Source organism: Tamandua tetradactyla, chromosome 12 (assembly GCF_023851605.1).
Source record: "Tamandua tetradactyla isolate mTamTet1 chromosome 12, mTamTet1.pri, whole genome shotgun sequence".
NCBI classification, from domain to species: Eukaryota; Metazoa; Chordata; class Mammalia; order Pilosa; family Myrmecophagidae; genus Tamandua; species Tamandua tetradactyla.
In genome coordinates, this window is record NC_135338.1 from 24319977 (window position 1) to 24332446 (window position 12470).

Here is a 12470-nt window from a genome sequence, read left to right on the forward strand (position 1 = left end):
TTCTGAGAGTACTGTATATTATACTGGAATTGAACAGTTAAGTAAATGAATGGCGGATCATAGGAGCTAGATTTCTCAACGTTGGAGTGGAAGTTTACAGATAAACAGAAGAGAATAGAATGATCCATGTGATCATGTGGTCATGGATTAGCATTGTATACAGCAGTATGAACTCATGTTTAGCCTAATATAGCTATAAATGGTTAAATATAGAAATATTTATAAATGTGTATGTATACTACTAAAATAGTATGCACACAAATGTATTTCTTTGCTTTGACAGCACAGAGGGACTAAAAGAAATGACACCCTAATAGCAGCAATTATGCCTATTGCCTAGATCTTAGTTTTTAATGCCATTTACCAATAAGATGAACTAGGGCTCCTTGAAGGAATAGCTGGTTCTAGGACTAGGACAGCAAATACATAAGATGAACCTGGGATGTCCTGTAGTACTTAAAAGTGAGGAAGTGCTTAAAAAAAAAAAAATTCATTGTTGGGGATACGTCAAAGGAACACAGGAGCTAACTGACAGAACTCCCAATGACTAAAGTTGGTATAATTTGAACAACAAAATAATAGTTGTATTTGATTATAACCCAAAGTATAAGAATATCTGTATGTCCATATTGATAAGAAATAAATGACTGACTAAATTTATAAATGAAGTAGGGAGAGATGACTTTCCCATGTAGAAAATTTCCAAATAATTTATATAAATGCTCCACCCTCAAGGGGCTGGAGGATTGCATAACCCCCCACTCCTTAGGTGAGGGCTTCCCATAGAGACTTCCTTGCAAATGGTACAATATAGAAAGGGGTAGGGGGAGTAACTTTATTGTGGAGAAACCTGACAAACTGCACCTCAGCTAGGTGATCAAGATCAATATCATCTTTCTTATTAGAAAAGTTGTAAGTTTACAGAAAAATCATGCAGAAAATATATAGTTCCTATATGAAATCTCTCCCCCCTATTATTAACGACTTGTATTAACATGCTACATTTGTTACAATTGATGAAAAAATATCATTATAATTATTGTAGTATTAACTAAAGCCCAAGGTTTACATTAGGGTTCCCTGTTTGTATTGTACAGTCCTATGCTTTTTAATTTTTATTCTGTTAACATATATGCAACCTAAAACTTCACCCTTTAACTGCATTAAAATATATAATTCAGTGTTGTTAATTACATTCACAAAGATATTTTGATATTTGGACCCTTAATATGATGTGATAAAAATGGCACTTTACCTCTGTTATGGCATTTTGTATCCATTTGTGTCATCACTTACTATGTTGTGTTGTAGTTATTTGTTTATATACTTTAGCATTCTGTATTGCATTTTTTAAAACTCCTTATGAATTGGGTTGCATCTCTCCCCATAATACTTAGTGCAGATTTTTAGTCACTTAATAAATATTGGAATATGCTAAGGCTTTGGTACTTGTATATTTTTAAATAATTAAATTGAATAATGTTTGTGAAAATATTACCCATAAAGGCTTATAGAAAGGTAAAATATTTTTTCTTGGAATTACTATGAATATTTAAAATTCTATAAATGAAAAAGTACATTCAAAATTAATTCATAAGCACCTCAGAGACCACGGATCCTAGAAAGAATTTTAATAAATCTGATTCAATTTTTCGGCAAAATAAAAGACCAAAGAGATTGAGGGGAAATAACAGATATAATCTCTCCTGACTATATAGCAAAGCTTTAATTACCTCTCTGTCTCACATACACAAACACATACATATAAGTAATGGTCTATATAGTATAACTATTATGTAAGCACAAAACTTACTGAAGTTTATACCCATACTCTTATTAGCACTGCCGTTAAGGTTTCCACCTGGAGCATGTAAAGTGTTGTTGGAGACATGACTGGACTTGTTGACCAAAAAGTTTAAATAAAAAGAGTTAACTAATTTTTCATCTGACTGAGCTTGTGATACAGGGCATTATATCTTCCTTGGAAAATAGAGCCCAAAATACCTGATAAATTAAGACTATATATTGAAAGAACATCATTTCCAGTAAGGATGCACACATGGCCATTATACTTAGAAAAGGGAACTACATAAACACAAATGGAATGAACTTGCTGTGTAAAAGTACAGAGAGATCCCAGAGGTACATATCAGTTAAATTCTATATACCTCAAAGTATTTTCCCGTATTTTGTGTATAATTGTATTCTTCTCATTAGAAATATTGAGAGCATAACATACCATAATTGTTAAGTAAATATTTCTAATGCTTATGGAGGAAAATGCTACAAACTTCCTGAAATAGTGCACACTATAATCTATGAGATAATATTATGCTTTTAGTTAAAATTCTAGGCTTATCCAATAAATTGTTAGATTTGTCACTTGGAACTAGGGCACCTTAAAATTGAGGAATTCCAATCATATTGCTGGTGATATTACAATCAGTTATCTATCAAATTGACAAAAGGCTACACTGTAGCACTGTAGTTGTGAAAGAAAAGCAAAACTATCTAGAGGCACATTAAGAACTATGAAATTACCCAGTACTGTTATGGCCTGATTAAAGTACTTTATCCAATTCTGACTGTCAGAAGTAAAGAAGATTGTAAGGAAATATCAAGTCAAAGTTAAGAAATGGGCCTAAAAATTTTAACAAACCTATGAACAGTTATTTCAGTAAGATGAAGGCTGAAGGGTGATTTGGTAATAAGAATATGGAAAATTTTAAATAAGATGACTATCAACTATTCTTTTTCAAATTGTAAACAGGACAAGGAGAAAAATAAAATATAAGGCAGTTTTAAGTTACTTTATAGAGTGCAAGTAGTTAAATAATAAATGTTGTGGGGTGCACCGAAAGAGAGACCACACAATTTAAATTGCAAGCCAATCGGGAGTCTTTATTAGCTGGCCAGCGACTACCTCAGAAACCTCTGAGAAGAGATACAGAGAGCAGTCTGGATAGATTCTCAGAGTTAGCTTATAAAGGCTAAAACCACATCCTAGTTCATAGCTGAGACCAAGCAAGCTTGACTACAGAAGCAGAAAAATGCTGTTAGCTCATGCCAAACTACATCCTGTTCCTCCCATTTCCTACCCTTTGTTTTATTGTTTTTGGTAAGTTGAGTCAGTTTTAACTTTTGGGAACTTTCCACCCTAATTGTTTTGGGGACTTGTTGTGGTTGGGCCTGATTTATAGTTCCTGTTTCTGACCCCCCACAATAAACACGGTCAAAGGAAGGAGTTTGAAAAAAACATTCTTATGTAACTTTGAAAATCTTAGTTATTAAATTTTAGAAATGGATTATTCTAGTCTAATCCCTTTGTTTTTTCAAAAGATGAAAACTGGAATAAAATAACTGGATCAAAGTAACACAGCCAATTAGTGACAGAGCATGATTCTAACTCTCATATGAAAATCCAGGCCTTTGACTCTTGACTCCTGTCTTTCATTGCTTTTCCGTTGTTTTATGCTTTCTAGGCATAGATAAGATTCTCATCTTCTAGGTTGGTTTAAATGTGACCTGAAACTTAACAGTGATCTCTAAAAGAACCTTATAGCTTAAATTGCTTGTGATTATCAATGCATCTGTTAGTAATTTAGCTCTATGTTCTCCCTACTGCCATTCATTTGTGAAAAAACTTGTTTCACTTTTCAAATTTCTACATTTCCTCAGAAGCGCAAGCTCAATTCCCAGTCTCAGTCAATTCTTGAATGGCTTATGTGTTGGCCTTTTGAACGTAAATACTAATACACTTGGAATTTTCTTGTGCACTGTCTCATTGAAATCTTACAACTCAATGGAAGATGAAAAAGCTGTAGAGAAAGCAGGTTATTTGCCTGTGGTCAAATAGCTTAAGAGTAGCTAATTTATTCTGATCCCATGTTCAGTGCATTCTCTAATATATCACACTAACCATTATTGTAAAAACCTCTGCCAGAGAACCCAATTTGTATAGCAATTGGTGAACCTCTTATTATAACAACGTATTCTTAAACAGTTGTTACCATGTAAAGTACAATGATTGCTCCTTATTGTTAAATGTATTTAAACAAAGCATTCCTTGCAATCTAGTATTCATCTAATTTCTCTTTCCTTTCAGGCCTGTGTGTGGAATCAGAGGGAAAACTCTCATCATTAACCTGCCAGGTAGCAAGAAAGGATCTCAGGTAAGCAACCTTGAGATTTAGATGGTTTAGTTTAAAGAGTTTTGGCCAACTGTGAGTGTGTTAGTCAGGGTTCTCTAGAGAAAGAGAACCAATAGGAGAGATCTGTAAGTATGAGATTTATATAAGTGTGTCTCATACAATGGTGGGAATGGAAGAATCCAGAATCCTTAGGGCAGGCTGTAAAACTGCCAGCTCCAGTGAAGGGTTTGGACGAACTCTACAGAAGAGGCTCATTGGCTGAAGAAGTAATGAAAGAGTCTCTCTTCTTCCTTAAAAGCCTTCAACTGATTGGATTATCTCACTGCAGGGAGACATGCCTTAGTTGATTGCAATCAACTAACTGATGGTTTGATCAACCAAAAAATATCCTTGCAGTAACTGTCAGGCCAGTGCTTGCCTGACCAAACAACTGGACATAATCATTTGGCCAAGTGGACACCAGAACCTAAACCTAATTAGATAACAATGAAAATTAAGCACTTCCAGAGTCAGATCACTCCATAAGACTGCCCTCACTTCTGACACCAATTGGATATAAGGGAGTACCCAGAACCATCCTCAAGTTCAGTAATTTGCTAGAAGGTACTCATAGAAGTCACTGAAAGCTGTTAAACTTACAGTTTCAGTTTTTTACAGGGAAAGGATACAGGTTAAAATCAGTCAAGGGAAAAAGTGCATAGGCCAGAGTCCAGGAGAAGTACCAAACATGGAGCTTCCATTGTCCTTTCCCTGCAGAGTTATGGGCACATTATTCTCCTGGTATTTATGTGTGACAGTGTGCACAGAGTATTGCCAACTCAGTTAGCTTACTTGAGCCTTTGGTGTGCAGACTTTTTATTGAGTATTAAAGTTTAGTTAGCAATTTAGCTCTCCAAACTCCATCACCTTCCAGAGTAGGCCTGATTTTCTTTCAGGGCACACATGGAAATTTTGCTATATGCTAACCCATATACACATCTCTGTCTACTTGAGTCTCAGGCCTTCCTTCATTATGGGACTCCATGATCTTCATCAACATAGGACTACTTTTAAAACATAACCAAAAATACACCAAAATGTCTTAATTATCCTTTACTCCACCTTGTCTATCCCTTTATGGTCAGTCACTGCCAGTCACTTCTAGAAGCAAGAGTGATACCCCATAGCCCAAAGCTCCTGTAATAAATCATATTGTTAGATTATCTGGTGGCCAGAATCCCAAGACAAACAAAAACTACTCCTATAAATGGCCTAGAGTGACTTCCCAGTAACCTAGGACAAAGGTCAAACATCTCTTTTGGTAAGATTAATTCTTCACTATACATTTAGACTCTCGCAACCTTTTCTTGGACTCTTTCTTTTTTCATTCATTGTGTTAGTTTGCAAACCTACTGTGTCAAATACCACACAATGGGTGTAAATACAAGTATTTATTTGCTCAAAGTTTTGAAGGCTAGAGGTCCAATATCAGGGTCTCAACAGGACATGCTTTCTCCCCAAAGTCTATAGCTTTTCTGGTGATGGTAGTCCTACATCACTTGGCAATCTCTCTCTCCTTGTGTCTGGTCCTGTGACTTCTGGCTTCTGGCCCCACTGGTGGTATTCAGGTTTCCTCTCTTAATAAGGCCTCCAGTCATAAATTAAGGCTTGCCCTCATTTGGTTTGTCCACACCTAAATAGGATCTTAGAAGATGCAAGCCACAAATGAGTCCACAGCTTAATAGATAATACATCTTCAAAGGGTCCTATTTACAAATGGGTTCACACCCACTGGAATGCAGATTAATATTAAGAACATGTCTTTTGTTGAGGTACATAATTTAATCTACCACATTCATTATTCTTGGTTTCCTTGATAGCAAAACCTAACTGCTCCTATTTGGGAAGTAATTTGATACAAAGGTTTAAAAAGCACACCTAAGATAGCATTTTTTAATCTTTATAAATGAATTTGACTAATTATGTAGTAAACAAAGTAATTTTAAAGGGGAAATTCAATTCTCATTTATGCTGAGTGTTTACTTTTTGAGATTTACTTGGGGAACACACTAGTGATTCTCATTTATGCTGAGTATTTTACTTTTTGAGATTTACTTGGGGGAACACACTAGTGATTCTCATTTATGCTGATTGTTTACTTTTTGAGATTTACTTGGGGGAACACACTAGTGATTAGTAAAGCTTGTTTACTGCTAAGTCTTCTGTATGTAATATTTATATTCCAAAGCATACCTTGGGAATGTTTTTACTTTTCCAAATGTCATTGACATTTTAAACTTCTAAAATGTTAGTATAAATGTAATTTAAAGAAATTTTTAAATTACGTTTTCGAATTTCAGCTTTTTTTTTGAAAAGATAAATATAGATTACAATTTCAAAGTACAGTTTATTCTTTGAATGGAATTTTTTTTAGAAAATTCCAAGCAAGAAAAAAAATTACTAATTGACCTAAAATAAGAACCATCATTTTCAATTTATTGGATTAAAAAGCTATGTTAATTAATAAATTCTGAAATATACATGTATCAATGTCAATCACAAAAAAAAATTTTTAAAACTATTTCAAATAATTTCCTTATCATTTTCCCAGGAATGTTTTTAATAATCTAAGCTCTCTGGAGACATGGGCATCAATTTGTGCTTATTTTAAGTGATTAGAGGGGGGAAAATGGTAAGTGATTTATTCTTTTAAGAGACAGAAATCATAATAGAGCTATGATTGCTAGAAATGGTTTTGTATAGTTCATGCTGTTATGAGTAATCTGCTATTATTCCTCTGGACCCTAGAGAATTGTAATTGTCTAGAAGATATAATGGAAAAAGAAGATTTCAATAAAAATAATTTAACTTCCTGCTCACTATAATGAAACTGGATTAGGTTCTCACCTTATTTCATATACAGAACTCTCTTCATACTTGACCAACTCAATGGAAATGAAAAGACAGTGATCTAATAAATTTAGTTATATAAGTATCAGTTTTAATTTTCACATGGAAAAGGTTAGGTACTTGTGGGAAAACTTTATTTTTTAAATCATTTAATTTGGGGAATAAAAAATTTTATTTTTGTTTTCATTCCCTGTTAAGAAATAGACAAGTAACAAGTTAATCATAAATATATAATCATGGATCCTAATTCGCCCTCTGCCTATTTGATTGTTATTCCTCCTGGAAATCTCTTAATTCAAGGCATAGAGACCACTGAACACAACAGTATCTTTTGACCTTTGGAATATGACCAGAGAGGCCAAGTAGGAAAATCACTACTCCTGTGAAGGAGCTGCTAACCCATATACACATCTCTGTCTACTTGAGTCTCAGTCCTTCCTCCATTATGGGACTCAGTGATCTTCATCAACATAGGATTACTTTTAAAACATAACCAAATATGCACCAAAATTTCTTAATTATCCTTTGTTCCACCTTGTCTATCCCCTTATGGTCATATTATAAGGGAGTGTCCAGCTCATAAAAGAAAAAAATAGTTCAAGTAATTGCTGCCAGGACTAAATAAGATACCAAAATTCTTAGAAGCTAGGAAGACTTACAACTCTTTAGACAGTCTGTGATGTAGACTATATCTATAGTCTGTAGCACCTCAGAAGTTAATGATTATCACTTCCCTTTTAACTATATATATATATATATATAGCCCAAATAGTTAAAAATAACAGACATCACATACAGAGTAAAAGGTTTTCAAAAATTGGGGATTTTGATGATTTTTTACATTGAACATTATTTGTCCATAAAATTGACATATTTTAACTTTTTTGAATTTTTATTATGAAGAATTTTATCCATAAAGCAGGCAGATTAATATAATGAATGATGTTCCATATTCACCTTATTCACATCCAGTAAACATCAACTGAGGGCCAGTGCTGATTACCTATACATTTTGAAGCACATTTCAGAATCATATTATTTCACTCTAAATATTAATTTTACCTTATCCTAAAGATAAAATAGAATTAAAAAGACAAAAATAAGAACTTTTAGGCATAACCACAGTTCCTTTTTCACATATGAAAAATTAATCATTCATTTACATCATTAAATAACTCAGTGTTCAAATTTCTAATCGTCTTAAAAAATCTTTTTTTTTCAATTGTGTTTTTTATCCTCAATAGTTTCCCACTGTTTTGATTTTACTTATTCATCTCCATGGTGTAGATTAACATTTTCCTTTGTCACTGTAATTCCTGGAAATTCATGTTTGGATCTAGAATCTTGTTCAGATTCAGTTTGAACTCTTTTTTTTTAAGCAGAACTACTTCACAAATAGTAGTTTCTCCATCAAGAGGTAAATAATGTCTGATTGGCTCTCATTTTATGATTTTATGATGTTATCAGAAACTGATGCCCAAAACTTTAGATCTACTTGTACAGTAGAGGTTGCAAAATTGTGATATCTTAATTTTACCATTCCTTCTTCATTTGTTAGCTGAATATTTTTTTAAATAGAAACTTTGGGGCAGACAAAGACTCTCCTATCAGGCATGACATTCCAAGGGCACAGAGATTACCTCCCAGAAGCCAAGGACAAAGGCTAGAGCTCTCTTTGGGCAAGGTTAAATTCTTCATTACACAATGTTTAAACAGTAAAGTGATTGAGCCATACAAAGAGAGGTCAGAAAATATAGGTCCTAATATCCCAGTAACCCTCCAAACACTTACATGTTCCTTTGCATCTTCTATTTTAAGGTAAGTTTCCTTGACGAAAAAGAAAAAGATCTGCCTATTTCTCCAAACATATTTGTCTGTATATTTTATTTCAGGGTCCTCACCTATTCTCTTGTGATGGGATATTATAGGTAACAGCAGTCACTGGAGCAGCAGACTATACTGACTTCTATGCAGTGCTCTGTACGAGCTATTTGGGCACATATTATGTAACATTGTCTATCTATATTGTATGATAGTAGTCCAAACTTTAGCTCCCTGAATAAAGTAATTTGCTCCTCATTTGGATTTTTAGTTCTAGTGCCCTGCTCTAAAAAGGTGAAACTGCTTCATGTCATTTCTATAATCTTGCTTTAAAACTCAAAGCGGGAAAATTCTACTTTAAAAAAATGCAGTGTGGGTTTAGATAGTACTTTAGTTCCTCAGCTTATGGAGAATATTGTAAAATTTGCCATTCTTCATATTTCACCATGCAAAAGCAATCCTTAATTTGTTATTCATTCTTGAGGCCAGATCCAAATTCACAGATGAAACTGATCTAAATACACAAATAAATTTAATTGCCACCATTTTATATGCCTAGAAAAGTGCTTCATCTTTATTTTTTAATTCTTCTTGCGTACAGGAATGCTTTCAGTTCATACTGCCAGCTCTACCTCATGCCATTGACCTCTTACGAGATGCCATTGTAAAAGTGAAGGAGGTGCATGATGAACTTGAAGATTTACCATCCCCACCACCTCCTCTTTCCCCTCCTCCCGCAACCAGCCCCCATAAACAGACAGAAGACAAAGGGGTTCAGTGTGAGGAAGAGGAAGAAGAAAAGAAAGACAGTGGTGTTGCTTCAACAGAAGACAGTTCCTCATCACATATAACTGCAGCAGCCATTGCTGCAAAGGTAAGCCTGCTGAGACAGACCCAAAGTTCTAAAGGACCCACAGGTAAATGTACTGATTTTATTCCTCGTTCCATCCTGTCTCCATATACAGTTCATACCTCCTCAGGGTATGCTAAAGAAAAAGAACTGAGATATTTGTTGCATTCCACCACTAAGTTCCTTCCACTTGTAGAGTCCTTGAAGGCATTCAAATTTGTTCTGAATTCTAGGGCAGTAAAGATATTGCTGAAACATTTTAAGTAAAAGCTTCCATGATAAACATGGGGCATTTAATAACTCTTGGAAGGATTCATTTTGTCAGCATATTAAATGTAAAATGTTCATATGTTCAGAACATCAAAATTTCACAAATTCTTGAAGGAGCAGCAAACAGGCAAACTTGAAACTAGAAGAGTTAGATGATCCAAGAAATGAATTAGGAAAGATTAATACATTTTTAAAAATGACGAAGCTTTTCAATTCAAAGTTGTTGAATTTTCCTTAAACTAAGCACTTAAATGTTACTTGATATAAATTTATCCTAATGATATAGAGAGGAAGTGGATATAATATATTTGCATTTTTTAACTTAATAAAGTAATCAATGCTAGTAACAGTACCAGCATATTACAGATTCTGTCTCTGGGCAATTCTGGAAGTATTTGAGTAAATTTGGTCATCTTAAAGTCACAAAATATGATTTACATACTTATAATACTAAAGTTTAAACCAGCCACTATGTTTTAATATCTTTAAAAGTAGCGTATTACTTCCAAGAATGATGTTTGTTCGTTGATTGAGAGCATGGAGATGGAAAATTTAACTGCCATGTAAAATAATCCATATAGTTTATAGGTTATCCAGATATTTAGGCTAAAACATAGTGTCAGAGGTTTTTTCTTGCAACATGTAGATTAGAATGGATGATGGTGAAATACTTTTGAAGTATCAATTCAGACAACCAGTAGGTGGTTTTTTCACTAATGACCAGATTATTCTGTCTTGGAATACGTTCAGTGATCCATTAAGTCTTACCTAAGGCTACTTGAATTCTAAATTGTATGTATTGTTGTTGTTGTTTTTTAATGGAACTGATTGATAAAATAGTTGTATTTTAAAATCATTATGTGTCCCTTCTCTTTTACTCTTAATTAAAAGAGTAAAAAATATCCATTTCAATTTTAAGAAAAAGGCTTATAGCATTGGAGATCTAAGCTGATTGTTTCATCCTACATTTATAAAAATTTAGCATTTCATTGTTCCATTTTTCCCCCTTTTTCCTTTCCAGTCATTTTACTTGTATAGTTTCATGTTCTCATGTCACTATATTCATAGTTGTTATGTGTTGTGCATTAGAAGTATCCATTCTACACCAGTCCTGCTGTTATGGCACACGGTGAACAGCCCATCCCTGGTCTCATCAATTATCCCCATCATGCAACAGGCAATGCAGATGAACGGGTAAGACAAGAGGCTTTTGCATTAATAATTTTACAAGCATGCAGCCTACCTCCTCTCCTTGGAAGTAAGCTGTAATATATCCTGGAAGACATGTTATTTTATTCTGTAGGTTCTTCAGCAGTGTTTTTTGGTGAAAATGTGATTGCCGCTGAGTATTTTCGAAGAAGGAATTTAATTTAGTAGAATTTCTCCTGTGCCTAAGGTACTCAGCCATAATGATTCTCTAGTTTGTGGCAATGAACTTTCATCATGTTATGTCCAGGAAATCCACTGCTCAGAAGTTTTGGGGTTTTTTCCCTTAGCAATTTTGTCACATATCTTTAAATAAGTTATGTGGCTTAATTAAGATCATCCCTTAAGATGATCACTTTGAGTCTTAAAAGCTAGACAAATTGGTCAAGCTAATATTAATTTGTATTAACCTTGCTTTTATTCCTCATTGTTTTTGCATCTCATTTTTTTCCTTCACTATGTTCTCATTACAATCAGTCAGAGTTGAGTATCTATGTAAACTCTATGATTCCTAATCTTTGGATAGAAATTTTTAAGGATATATATTCATTCTTTCAGTCACTGGCTAAATAGCAGTTCTCAAAAATCCCCCAGGTTAGAAAAAATTAAACCAATACGTATAAATCATTAAGCAGTGATAATTTCCATGGCTGGAAAAAAGTCAACCTGACTCCTTCTAGTATAGTATGGCTACAAAATAAAAGGAAAAAGAAGTAACAAGTTAAAATTTGGGTTTAAATATTTAGGAAGAAGAAACATCAGAATTAAAAAACAAAAACAACTCAGCCTTAGTAGTCTCTTGGGAGATTAACTACCAAATGAAGATTTTAACTGTTGTATTCAATAAGACATACCTGGCTAGATAGAAATTTGGCTTAGTCAGAGGCCAAATAGAGAATTTAAAACTTTAGTTAAATTATTAGCAAATTTCATTTGACAACTAATATGTAAATTTTTCAGATATGCCTTTACTATAAACATTCCAAAATGAGCCAAACTTGAAGCAGGATTGTCTTTTGTTTTGTTTTCTTAATGTCATAAATCAACCACCACAACTATAACATCATTTTGGTTTTCAAACTAAAGTAATTGGAAGTTTCTGTATTTATGACAAAGATTTACATTGTTATAGTTTGTTTCAGGTTAGTGTATCAAAAATGATTTAAGTGAATTTTTTTTATTCCTGTTCTCTCAAGGTGTGTATATAACTACTACCATTCTATATACATTAGAGAGAAGTTAATTCATTACATACAATGAATACCATACAACATTAGGCCTTA

General features: G+C 33.6%; 1 protein-coding gene across 25 annotated transcripts in view; it reads left to right on the forward strand.

Moving 5' to 3' along the window:
* GPHN (gephyrin) overlaps positions 1 to 12470 on the forward strand; it is a 750954-nt gene that overhangs the window by 470922 nt on the left and 267562 nt on the right. For 16 of the 25 annotated variants that reach the window (XM_077122754.1, XM_077122739.1, XM_077122741.1 and 13 more), the window contains 3 exons: positions 4106 to 4172; positions 9463 to 9735; positions 11071 to 11175. In XM_077122754.1, coding sequence (XP_076978869.1) covers positions 4106 to 4172; positions 9463 to 9735; positions 11071 to 11175 — 445 coding nt within the window. Of the gene's footprint in view, positions 1 to 4105; positions 4173 to 6742; positions 6823 to 9462; positions 9736 to 11070; positions 11176 to 12470 lie in introns of those variants that run through there. The other 9 variants (XM_077122747.1, XM_077122749.1, XM_077122761.1 and 6 more) reach the window with 2 other exon arrangements.